This window comes from Pituophis catenifer, unplaced genomic scaffold (genome assembly GCF_029215685.1).
Source record: "Pituophis catenifer annectens isolate HBS135680 unplaced genomic scaffold, rPitCat1.0.hap2 SCAF_1, whole genome shotgun sequence".
Lineage (NCBI taxonomy): Eukaryota > Metazoa > Chordata > Lepidosauria > Squamata > Colubridae > Pituophis > Pituophis catenifer.
In genome coordinates this window covers 248,908,926-248,922,224 of record NW_027256881.1, presented here as the reverse complement: position 1 = coordinate 248,922,224, position 13,299 = coordinate 248,908,926, and the positions used below count along the sequence as shown (strand labels likewise).

General features: G+C 39.8%; 1 protein-coding gene across 5 annotated transcripts in view; it reads left to right on the top strand.

Annotated features, from left to right (window-relative positions):
• The window catches only part of OSBPL5 (oxysterol binding protein like 5), a 126,331-nt gene that overhangs the window by 66,916 nt on the left and 46,116 nt on the right, over positions 1 to 13,299 (top strand). For all 5 annotated transcript variants that reach the window (XM_070933376.1, XM_070933360.1, XM_070933369.1 and 2 more), the window contains 2 exons: positions 4,701 to 4,857; positions 7,540 to 7,613. In XM_070933376.1, coding sequence (XP_070789477.1) covers positions 4,722 to 4,857; positions 7,540 to 7,613 — 210 coding nt within the window. In that variant the 5' untranslated portion in view covers positions 4,701 to 4,721. The remainder of the gene's footprint in view (positions 1 to 4,700; positions 4,858 to 7,539; positions 7,614 to 13,299) is intronic.

The window sequence follows — 13,299 nt, the reverse complement described above, 5'->3', positions numbered from 1 at the left end:
TACTCTTTGTTTTGCTAGTATGACATTTTGATTGTAAGACAAGCTGAGTTCTTTCCCCATTAAACAATCAGAGGCTGAACAATGAGCTCTTCTTAATGAAGGGAGCCTTCATCTTTATATAATTAATAGAATATATTGAGTATTTTGTGAAATGAGCACTATGAAGAATGGGTCATTTTAGATCCTAGCTTTTCCAGACTCCATAAAAAGGGCAGCAAAACGGGGTGCTCTTGCCTCCTGGAATCTGACTTTGCCCATGAGGGAACTTCTGACTTGTTGAGAAGACTCCTTAATCCTTACATCCACACAGCAGTAATGTTCTGTAAAATTAAATGGTTTAAGGTCTCCCCACCCCCCATCCCTGTAATATGGTTCTTATACAAAAAGACCAGAGTCACCTGGCTCTCTTCTGTGTTGCCAGAGCTTCCTGTTCTTGTGTTTTTGACTGCTGAGTGCCAACCCACTAAATTACTCAGAGCAAATGTGGTGGCTGAAAAGGTCTGTCGGGGTTATGTGAGTGCAGAGGTTAGGAACCCACACTTTGCAGTTTACTGTATACTTGGTTCCAGAATTGGCAGTACAAAAGGGGTTTTTCTGGAGAATGGATTTACCATTCATAATGGCATAGCGCTGGGATATTTGAGTGACTTCCTTTCCCAGGTTGGATCTACCCATATCCCATCAGATCTGACAGGAAAGGTGTTTTACAAGTCCTATTCACTAAAGAATGTAACCTGATGGCAGGGCCGGATTTTCCTATAGGCTAACTAGGCTTCAGCCTAGGGCCTCAAGATCAAGAGGGGCCTACATTCAAATTGTTAGCAAAATTAAAATTACACTTTCACTATAGGTGAAAGGGCCTCATAAGTGGAATAGCCTAGGGCCTCTTTTCATCTAAATCCGGCCCTGCCTGATGGGGACCCAAGAAGAGTCTCTTTTCTGCCTGGATAATCCGACCTTTGGAATATCATTCCTGGTCAGTGAAAAACTCATGATAGATTGATATTGTATATATATTGTAGTACCTGCAGCAAGATTACAGGTACTTCTCGACTTACATCAGTTCACTTAGTGACCATTCAAAGTTACAATAGCACTGAAAAAACTGACTTATGACCATTTTTCACACTTTTGACCATTGCAGCATCCCCATGGTCACACGATTTACACTTGGATGCTTGTCAGCTGACTCACATTTATGATGGTTGCCGTGTCCCAGAATCATGTGATCACCTTTTGCAACCTTCTGACAAGCAGTCAATAGGGAAACCAGATTTACTTAACAATCGTATTACTAATTTTCCAAGGGAATATTCCATCGCTGGTTATAGGGGGTGAGGTGTTGCCCCATGTTGATAGGGCGTGCAACTTAGGCATCCTCCTGGATTCATGGCTGACTCTGGAAGAGCATGTTACGACTGTGACCAGGGGGGCATTTGCCCAGATTTGTCTGGTGTGCCAGTTATGCCCCTACTGGACCGTGATGCCCTATACACAGTCACTCATGCGCTCGTCACCTCCCGGATCGACTACTGCAATGCTCTCTACATGGGGCTGCCCCTGAAGACCACTCGGAGGTTTCAGCTGGTGCAGAATGCGGCCGCGCGGGTAGTGATGGGAGTGTCCCGGCACTCTCATGTTACACCCCTCCTGCGGGACCTGCAATGGCTACCAGTTGCCCTCCGGGTGAGATTCAAGGTGCTGGTAATCACCTATAAAGCCCTACATGGCGTAGGCCCGGAGTATTTGGCGGACCATCTGCGGCCAGTGACAGCTCCCCATCGCCCGGTGTGTTCCCACAGGGAGGGCCTCTTTGGGGTGCCGTCGGCCAGACAATGTCGGCTGGCGACCCCTAGGATGTGGGCCTTCTCTGTGGGCGCACCTACCCTGGGGAATCAGCTCCCCTTGGGGCTCCTGGTGGCCTCTGACCTTCGCTTTTTCCGCCGTGGCCTTAAAACATGGCTATTTCGCCTGGCGGCTTAGACTGAAGGGGTTTTAGAGGAGATTTTAATGGTTTTTATAGTTTTATTGGGTATTTTTTTTAAAAAAAATTGAACTTTTATTGTTGTGAGCCGCCCTGAGTCCTTTCGGAGATAGGGCGGCATATAAGTCCAAATAATAGATAAATAATAAATAAATAAATAAATAAATAAATTTTTAACAACTTCAACGATTCCCTTAACAAATGTGGCAAGAAAGGTCGTAAAATGGGACAAAACTCATTTAACAAATTTCTCAGTTAGCAAATAAATTAAGATTGTAGCAATAAGCTTGTAGTTATCTGTTAAGAAAGTAGAAAGTCATTTATATATTTATTAACTTTAGTTTTTTGGGGGGGGTTGTACTTTTTTCTTTCCTTTTTATCTGTATTTTATAAAATGAAAATTCTTAATGAACATTATTCTACCTGGAACTTAAAGTGGCTTCTACTATTCTGGCCTTTAGGGAGAGTGCCATCATGCTTGGGAGTTTGGTAGGACTGATGAGCCTTTTCAGTGGTTATAATGAATGGGATGTTTGACTTGCATTCATCTGCCATGTTTATGTTTTTTGTTTGAGTTTTAATAGTATATACAATTCTATGTTTTACTATATTTAGTCTTCTTGTTGTTTTTAATAGTTGTGAGCTGCTCAGTGACAGCTGTGAGATGGGAGGCTATACATATGAAATAGAATAAATAAAATAATAGTAAACAAACCACATTAAGGCTCTGGGCAGGACTGTAACCCAGTTATGCTTTCTTTCAGTCTATGGAGATAAAAAGAAGTTCCCCACCATCATACACAGCAGTTCACAGTTTTTGGAATCTTTAAGATCCTTTCATTGGGAATTCTGAATTACGATAGAAGATTGTATTTCAGAGAAGAAATTAATGATAATTGTAACTGAAGTGATTAGCTGGTGGTTACATACCGGTAATATAATCTTGTTGTGCCCCTTCAGATTAACCTTTCCCATTTGCCTTTTAAGAGCCACTCAAAAGACATATGAAAGGTCTGTGAATTTTTACAAAATTTAATAAAATGATTGAATGAGAGAGCAGTAGTTTAATAAAGGAAGTTTGCGATTTTTGGCCCATCTCCCATTCTAGAACCTAAGAGAAACCGTGGGAGCATCAAGGAAGAGAAGAAAATTATTATTCCATTGACATTACCACCCAGTCAATCTTTCAGTAATTGATCCTACATAATCCTACCTTTTCTGTATGATTTCTGCATTTTATCACATGAGAGCATCGTGGTTGATACACATATGAAACAGCAAACACATTGCCCCCAAATAGTTATGATAAAAAAAGGAGCATATGGAAGGATAATCTGTTACTTTTAAAACGGAAAGTTAGCTTAGCTCGGCAATGTCATTTTTATAAATCCCATGATAAAAAAATAAGAACTGAAATGTCTGGAACACATTAGGTTTATTGTCAGTTTTTTGGAACAGCTTAGCAAAAGGCGGTTTGAATTATCTCCTGTTTCCTGCCTTTACACTTTTAAGAGTCTCTCTGTTGTGTACACAATAATAAAAGACTGTGAAACGTTTGGTTGCTCTTTTGTATTTCTGTTGGTAAAACTATGAGTACTGATATTGTTAGATCTCCACCTTTAAAGATTAATTGATTTTATGAAACATTTTGTTAGTGTTTACTTGAAAGCACATTAATTCTTCTGATTTGTATTTTGAAGATAAGCCTGTTTTTTTTAAAGAAATTCATTTTTATCTCTAGTGTAATTTAGCAATATATATTCCTTTGCAAAAATTGCACCTGTAAGAAGAGTATTATTCTATAGTTCATGATTTTTAACCATTCCCAACATCCTATACATTCAGTATTACATTTATGTATTGCTGACTATCTGCTATATTGTTAATGGTAAATACACTGCAGCAAAAATTGTGAGAAGGAAAATATATTTCCCAGACTTTTTTGTTTTGTTTCTTTGTATTAAGACAGGAAAACAAGCATAAATAATCCTTAATGTATAGTCTTATAAATTAGATATTAACCGATAATTATTTGGTTAATTGGTTCTGATTAAATCTAGCTGGACTGGCCTTCCAGGGTCTCTAAGATGGTAATAGCAGCAATAGAAACACCCACACCCATACACAGAAAAAAATTAAAATATTAGAAGGAAAAAAGCAAATACAAGAAAAGTATCTTCATTGCTCCTTATGTGGGTAGCAGGCATGGATCAAATAGTGTACTTTAAATTAAACCTGCCTGACCAAAATTAATTTTAGGCTGCATTTGGTTGAATAGTTGAGATGTTTTGGGTTTTTTTGAGGCAACTTGTTTTTTCTTTGAAGATGTTTTGCTTCTCATCCAAGAAGCTTCTTCAGCTCTGACTGAATGTCCCCACCATCCAGTCAAAGCTTCTTAGATGAGAAGCGAAATGCCTTCAAAGAAAAAAACAAAGTCCAGCTGCCTCCTGAAAAAGCACCTTTGGGACAACGATAATCTGGGTGACTGAGAATCTATATAGACTTTTAGTTGAGATGTAATACTGGCTTATTAAAATAAATAAAAATATTAAACTCCATCATTGGCATATTTGTCATACTTATTTGTTCTGTATTTAAAAATGCAGTTGTTTTAATTTAAGAACAGATTGATTTAAGCAAGAAAAAATAAATAAACAGCAAAATCCCCAATATGATATTTAGGCTACATGTTATTGTTTTTGTCTCTTAATTTCAGAAAACCCCTACAGCACATGCCATGAAGGAAGAAAACTTTTTTCGGCGAAGGTTCTCACTCTGTCCTGCTGCATCTACTCCTCAGAAAATTGATCCTCGCAAGATGACCCGGAACTTGTTTTTTGGGGCTGATAATGAGATCTATCCCATTAGCCCAGGTGAGTATGTTCCAGTAGATTTTAAAATGTGTTAAAATACAATGGAGATGAGGAAATGAGAAATCAAGACCTTTGAGCAGTTATTGTAATTTGCAATAGTAGTTCTGGAAGAGTTTCCAACTCCTGCTGGCACCAATAAAACACATTTTCTTTCCTAACTTGCTCAAAAAATATTGGCGAGAAATAAGACTAGTTTTGTATTTGGAAGGATTTGTGCATAAGCTCCAGCTTCTGATATGGACGAGATAGGCCTGACCATGTTTTCAGGAACTTACTGCTGTGTTTTTTGATCTATCCTCTTGAGCCACGGTTTTTATACATACTTCTGTTTGGTGAACTTTGGAATGCAAGTGAGAAACTCAGTAGACCTGAGAAGTCTAACCTTTGCATATCCATCCTGTTGATTATTGTTAAGAATTGTGTCAGTATACACTCTTGCAAAATCAGAAGTGCTTAACTCAGGCTTGGATATCCTATGACCATCCAGATATGTGTAGTTTGGGCTCCTGTCATCCTTGATCCATTAATTATACTGGGCAGGTTTATAGGAACAGAAGTTTGTTTGTGTATCTATTTAGAACATTTATATATCTACCAAACACAAACAATTAGATTTTGGGCATAAAAGAAATAGTAAAGCAAAACTATAGGGAAAATAACATACCATTAAAACCACCTAAAAGAGTAAAACAGTAACCAGAACTATACTATAAAACAGCTGAGGCAGTGGTGAAATGTAAAATTTGTTCTGTGGGCATGGCTTGGTGGGGGGTAATGTGACTGGGTGGGCGTGGCCAACTTTTTTTTTTTTTTTTACTTTTAAAAGTAAAAGAGGTTGTAAAAAAATGCTTTTAAAAGGCTATGATGATCCCAGCTGAGCCGTGTGATCATCAGAGGCTTTTTTTTTTTACTTTTAAAAGCATTTTTTCATCTGAATAAAAAATGCTTTTAAAAGTAAAAAAAAAAGTCTCTGATCGCGTGGCTCAGCTGGGCATGGGGGGTGGCAGGGATTTTTGCTACCGGTTCTCCAAACCATCCGCCGTCATCACTACCGGATCAGGCGATCTGGTCGAACCGGGAGCATTTCACCCCTGAGCTGGGGTTTTTGCTCATCGTGACCCAAAGCAACTGGGGAAATTAATGTGTGTTCTTTAAAAATAATGGTTAAATTTGAGTCCTTATTAAAAGAAAGGGAGGACTTGGAATAAAGAATTGGAAGAGGTATGGAAGAAGCAGAGCATTAGACCTAGGAAAAGGGGAACATTTTCTTTTATGTACACTGAGAGCGTATGTACCAAGACAAATTCCTTCTGTGTCCAATCACACTTGGCCAATAAAGAATTCTATTCTATTCTATTCTATTCTATTCTATTCTATTCTATTCTATTCTACTCTACTCTACTCTACTCTACTCTACTCTACTCTACTCTACTCTACTCTACTCTATTCTATATGTTCTTCTTCTGAGCTATCATTAAAAATTGGAATCTACAAAAGAAGCTGGATAAAGCAAGGAAAGAAAGCAGATGATTTTTGCTTCAGGAATTAATTTATCTGTTAAAAATGAATCACATGTATAGCCAGAAAACTATATTAGAATTTTGATTTGTATTTATTTGTGTGATGCTAGTTAAGCCTTATTGTCTCTTGATTTTTATTTTTCTGTATAAAGGTAGGAACTGCATATTCGTGAAGTCATCATTTTTCTGTAGATCTTGTAATCTTATGTAACTAGTTGGATTGTACTCAAATCTCCTTAAAGAATTTAATTTGTAGCACACCCTTACTATGTTGTGGTCTCCTTTTAGTATTCATTTTGCATTGTCTTTAGGATTTTGTGTTTAGTTGTTGTCTTTGGTCAAGACAACTCAATATTTATATACTTCAATAGTAAAACTTTATATTTTAATAACTAAATGTGATATTTATTACAGTTTACCTTTTATTTCTCTTTTTAAATTAAAGTTGGATTTTGTTTATCTCTTATGAAGTTAATCTCCCAAGAGGAGAAAGATCTGAAACCTCTTGACAAATGTCACTGAGATACATGGCCACGAAACTGCATTGTAAAAATTATTTTGTTTTTCTGCTTTTAGCTTTTACTCACTACAGACACAATATGCATTGTGAGACCATTTTCTCTCTGAAACATTGGGTTTAACAGAAAGATGTTAAGCAGTACTTCTCTGGAAAATAAATAATGACAGTAAGAACTACCAAGTTGCTAATCTAAAGCAGAAGGGAAAGCAGCTTGAAAAGATCAAGAGGATGGCTGGGAAAGGAGGTTTGAGATTTCTAGTCCCAGTCATTCTAAGAAGTTAAATTTATATGCTACCAGACTCCCAGCTATTCTGAGCAGTTTACAGTTACTAAAAACATTTAAAAACAAATATTAATACAAAAGTAGTATTTGTATTCCCTAAATTGTTGCTCTGTATACCTGTTGAATATCACCTTTTATAATAGCCTCCTACCTAATATGAACAAAGCTTATAGTGGTGGGAGAATTCCAGAAATCAAAATCCAATATTTTTGGAAGAAATATGGTTGGAAAAAAATATCTGCTTCCTTTTCTGTATTATATAACCCTAAGGTGTAGTTATATCTGATTTTGATTTCTTTAAAAACACAGTATATACTTGAGCAGTTCTCAAAGTTTTTTTTATGAATGTTGTGTTTCAGGAAAAGACATGGAAGGAAATAGTTTGCCCATGCTGAAGGATGAGATTCCTCAGACACCAAACTCTGCTAATAAGGTAATGATACAGAGAATTCTTGCTTTTTAACCTTGGATTAAGATGACCTGTGAATGGATAAAATGTCTGATACTATACAGAGAATTTCCTATGTTTGTAACTAAATTCTTGTTGTATACTAGAGACAAGTAAAAGATTCACTAATTTGTACAATTCTTGGGTATGATTATTTACTCTGACATTCAAGGGTATCTGATCATCAATTCAAAACACAGTACAGGTAGTCAGTCCTTGGCTTAGAACTGGCCACTTAGTGACTGTTTGAAGTTACAAGGGAGATCCCCAGGGCTACTTATGACCCAGATTCAAAGCTCTGACACACACAGACACCCCATGCAGTAACATGTGTATGACGATGCCTTGAACTAGGCAATAGAACAATAAAGTAGCTAGTTTAAACTCTTCACAGGTGGGTCTGGTTGTTCTAGCCTAACATGGCCTGTATTTGCAGCCATTTGCAGTGTCCCACGGTCACGTGATCACAACTTGTAATGGGGTGTCGTCCCGTTCCTCCCCCCGCCCCCCCGGAAATCTGCATTTGCTTCCAGTTTTGGACAAAAACCGTGCATTATGGACAATGGATTCACTTAATAATTGCATAACAACTGCTGTAAAAAATGTCATAAAATCAGATGTGGTTATATGGTGACCAATTTAATGACCAGCAAGACCTATGACTGTAATTCCAGGCTCAATTATAGTCATAAGTCAAGGACTACCTATAGAAGTGCATCTATTTTCCCAGCTATACAGGTTTGTCATGCTCTCTAGAGCAGGAAAAAATGTTTGCAATAGTGAGCTTCAAAAGCATCTCCTTGGGGATCATTTTAATTTGAAATACTTGATTTAGTTTGACCCTGGTTATTAGAATTGCCCAGACAATTGGGGAAAAGCTACTAAGCCTATGCAGGTATTCATTGTGGTGAACCAGTTTGGATGAGCTTCATTCATCAAATCAAATACACAAAGGATTGAAATAGGACAATTCGTACACATTCTGCACTTGCAGTTTAATGTCCAAATCAGTCCAACTTAAATTAAGTCCTGTTCAGAAAGTCATTCTGAATTAAATTTCACTTGCACACCTGACACAGGTAGAGAGAACATCTCTCTCCATATTCATATACTACCTTAACTTCAAATCATTATTTCATGTTCATGATTTGGAAGTTTCTGTAACCATAGTATAATTGTTTGTGTGTTCAAATTCTACACTATAAATGGCTTTTTTGCTGGTTACAATTCAGTGTTGGGTGTTCAGCACCGATTTCCTGATTATTACTGTTGCTATGAGGGGATAATCTTACAGCCAGTTACTCCCCACGCCTAGCTGCAGTGTTTTGTCACTATTTCCTGGATCTTTGTTTAAAGGACAAATTGATTGTGGCTATTCTTGATATATAAGCTAGAAACCAACCTGCCCTGGTATTGGTTGGGTTTGCACTAGTTTCACACACAAAGAAGACAGACGCATGTGTTGTTTGTATGTGTAATATTTCCACTAAATCATGCTCTGATCTTTTGAGGAAGTTGCTCTGCTTTTTAAAATACCACAAGAAAATTTCTCCTACATACCTAAAAAAGCTTAAACAAACTTTAATTTTGCATAATGGAAATTATCTGCATTAGGGGCACATAGTCTCCATTCCCCAAAAGCTTTGAATTCAGCTCCACCTTTGAATCTCTCCAAGTTTAAACTAAACTGTAATTTTCAGGTAGAAGAAAGGAAAATAAGTTTAGGGAGAAAAGAGAAAGTAATAAAATGGAGAATATAAGAGATTTGAATTATGTTAAATTAAATGTAAACTAAATTTAGTCAAATATATGCGATTTAACAATAGCAGTAGCACTTAGATTTATATACTGCTTCATAGTGCTTTACAGCCCTCTCTAAGCGACTTACAGAGTCAGCATATTGCCCCCGACAATCTGGCTCCTCATTTTACCCATCTCGGAAGGATGGAAGACTGAGTCAACCCTGAGCCGGTGAAGATTGAACTCCTGGCAGTCAGCAGAGTTTTTTTTTCTTTTAAAAGCCTCTGACGATCCCTTGCCTGATCGGCAGAGGCTTTTAAAAGCATTTTTTTCGGCCAAAGAGGTTGTAGAAAAAATGGTTTTAAAAGTAAAAAAAAAAAAAAGTTGGCCACACCTACACAGTCACATTACACCCCCCCCCCCCCCCAAGCCAGACCCACAGAACTGGTAGTAACAAATTTTACATTTCACCACTCTCTTACCTCCTTCTCTAGTAGCTTTCATAGAAGCTTCATCTGCAGAAACCAGCAGGTGGCATTCTGTATCATTCCATTATTAAAATCTCTGCTTGTTGTTTTTCTGCATATCAAACAACTACTAAAGCCATAGTAAGGACCTAAAACCTTCCTCTACTTTAGACACACAGAGGCCAAAACTTTGATCCAGACTAAAATTAACACAGTCCCTGGTTGGTAGATTCCCATTTCTTTTCTCCATTCAGTCAGGAAATTAAGCAGCAATTGCTTTCTTTTCTGTAAGCATATATTTTTACTAAAGGTGAAAATGAGAAAAAAAAAAGAAAGAAACAGTTTTACCATTCTTCTGTCACTTAAGCCAAAAAGCAAACAAGACAGAACTCTTCCAACCCGAATATCTTAAACAAATAACCCCCCAAAAAGATAACCAGCATTTTATTTTATTTTTATATATTTTATTTATATCCTACCTTTATTATTTTTATAAGTAACTCAAGGTGTAGAATGTACGTAATATTTGACTGCTCTGCTTCTGAACCTTGAAAAGAAAAGTTTCATCATCAGGCAGACTCACCATCCAGCATGAAATGACAATCAAAGGCAAAGAACAGAGGAAACGTTCCTGCCACAGCATAAACCAACCAATTGGAAAGGGGACATTTCTGTGAGATGCAATTAAGTGCCTCGTGGGCTGGATTGCTCTGCTTGTGGCAGCAGAGGTGGAAAAGCACTATTTCTGACACAAAGGCAGAAGAATTGGAAGTTGTCTGCCTTCTTGGCAGGCTAGCTGGGCTGAGAATTATGTCATTCAATCCTGTTCTTCTGAAACAATAGATGATTTATCTCCATGCTAGGGCAAAGTATGGATCAGCCCAAACTTCCTGTACACCCAATGAATGGAATTTCCATTATGGAAATCAAAGGCTGAAGCAAATGGCTATAGCATGTTGTCATCTCACTAAAGAAATGGCAACTGCTTATATAGCTTTTCTGAAAATTGATGCCTGACAAACTCCAGAGGAATATTTTTTTTAGAGGTGAGAATTCATATAAGTCCTGGGTGGGTGATTGATTGGTTGGTTGTGTCAGGTTCCGGTGTATAAAGAAAACTCCACACACACAAATGATGGTTTGAATCCTTTACCAGCACGAACTAACATCCATAAATCAATACAGAAAGATTTTGTTGGAGCTAATGCTTTGTGCTCCCCACCACCTTATAAAGCTTTATAACCCAGATGACCCTTAACCAGGCTCCTCCCCACTCATTAATCATTGTTCCCTTAGATACTGCAATTAGGCATTACTCCTGCGCGCTTCCAGCTTGCTGGCTACTCCTCCAGATTAGCCATCATTACAACTGTTTCCAAGCCTCTCCGTGAATCTCAGTCTCTCAGCCTCCCCCAACAGCTGCTCAGTCAGCAGCTCCCAGCTGCACTCGCTGTCCAGTCCATTCAGAAAGCTTGCTGCCAGGCCGGGAGATGACGAAGGGGCAGGCAAGGAGGGATCTTCACATTGTGGCCAGGAGGTAAGCTGAGGAGCCAGGATGCCATGGGAGCTGCTGCTCTGCCAGAATCTCCACACACACCGGAATGGCAGCCCCGACATGCAACTGTGCGTTGGGGCTGACATGCGGCCCCCCTACCAGGAAGTCAGGACCTGGAACACAAACAGCAGAGTGAGCTCAAGCCCGGGCTATCCGCTCCCCTGGTTTTTCTGGATTTCATCGATGGATTGCTATGGTTAGTCTGGGGGTGTTCATGTCTTCACTGGGTATCCAGGAGGCTTCTGAGAGTGAATACCCTTTCCATACTACCATATATTGGAGTCTTCCTCTGTGCCATCTTGTTTCTAAGACATCTTCCACCTCAAATTGCAGTCCCCCCCCTCCATAACAGGCGGTGGTGGTCCCCTTAATGCAGAGATGCGGACTGGCTTGAGTAGGCTGCTGTGGAACACAGGATGGGTCTTCCCTAGCAGCCGGGGCAGGCGAAACTGTACCGTCACTGGATTTATCACCCAGACGACAGGCAAGGGCCCTATGTATTTAGGTACAAATTTCTTACCAGGGAGGTTTAGCCTCAGGTACTTGCTGGACAGGTACACCATTTGACCCACTTTGAACATAGGCTGTGGCCTTTGTTTTTTGTCCGCCTGCCATTTGTACCTTGCCACCGCATGATTTAATGCCTCTTTAACTTTGCACACGCCCTTCGGTCTGTCCATTCCTTTACTCCGCCACCCACTGGGGCAGTTATAGGGCATTCTGGTATTGGGACAAATTCTCGTCCCATTGCAACCTGGAACGGGGTTTCAGGTTGCCGTACTGCTATGGATAGCGTTATTGTACGCTACCTCAGCAAAGGGGAGTAAATCCGCCCAATCGGTCTGTTGATGTTTGATATAACATCATAGATACCGCGCCACCATGGCATTAGTCCTCTCTGCAGCCCCATTGGTTGCAGAGTGAAACGCCGAGCTTAGCCCCTGGGATGACCCGATTCCTGTCAGGAAATCTTGCCAGAATCCGGCAGTAAATTGCACTCCCCTATCCTAAATCACCCTCTGGGGGGCACCGTGGAAACAATAGATATGGACTATGAATAACTTGGCCAACTTTTTTGCAGAGGGGAGATCGGGACAAGCTACGAAATCAGCCTGTTTTGAAAATAAATCTATTATGATCCAGATGACTGTATTCCATAGCTATCTGCTCCCACGGTTGTGCTGGACTTGCCACTGTCTGCAACAGGCCTGGTGGCTTGCCTGGTTGGGGTTTCGTGGTAGCACACACCACACAGCTCTGTATGTAGTCCTTAATGTCCCTTTTCATTTGAGGCCACCAGAACTGGCAGTTGGTGAGGTGCAAAGTCTTTAAGTACCTGAAATGTCCGGCAGTGCGTGCATCATGACAACGTTTTAACACCTCCAACCGCACCTCCCGGGGCACATACAGTTTTGACCCCTTCCAAGCAAAACCATCCCTCTGAGTTAATAGGGAATGGTTTTCCTGGTACCAGTGGTCCCCTGGTAATGCAGACTGGATGGCCTGAGGGATGGGGCCTCCGGGTGTTTGGTAGGTTACAGTCTGCGAATGGTGGGTGTTTATTGTTTGCACCTCCTCACGGGCACTTTCATATTATGGCTTCCTGGACAGGGCATCAGCCAAGAAGTTTTTCCCCCCAGGTATATATTTCAGGGTGAAATGAAAACGCCTGAAATACAAGGCCCACCCCACCTGTTTTGGCGACAGCCGTCGAGGTTGTTGCAGGGCCTCCAAATTCTTGCGGTCTGACCACACTTCAAGTGGCACAACCCCATCCTCCAAGAGATGCTGCCAAGTCATCAATGCCCATCGAACCGCAAAGGCCTCCTCCTTCCAGATCAGCCAGTTACGTTCTGTCTCTGTTAATTTCCGGGACGTATATATGCATGGCTGCAGCACTCTGTCCTCG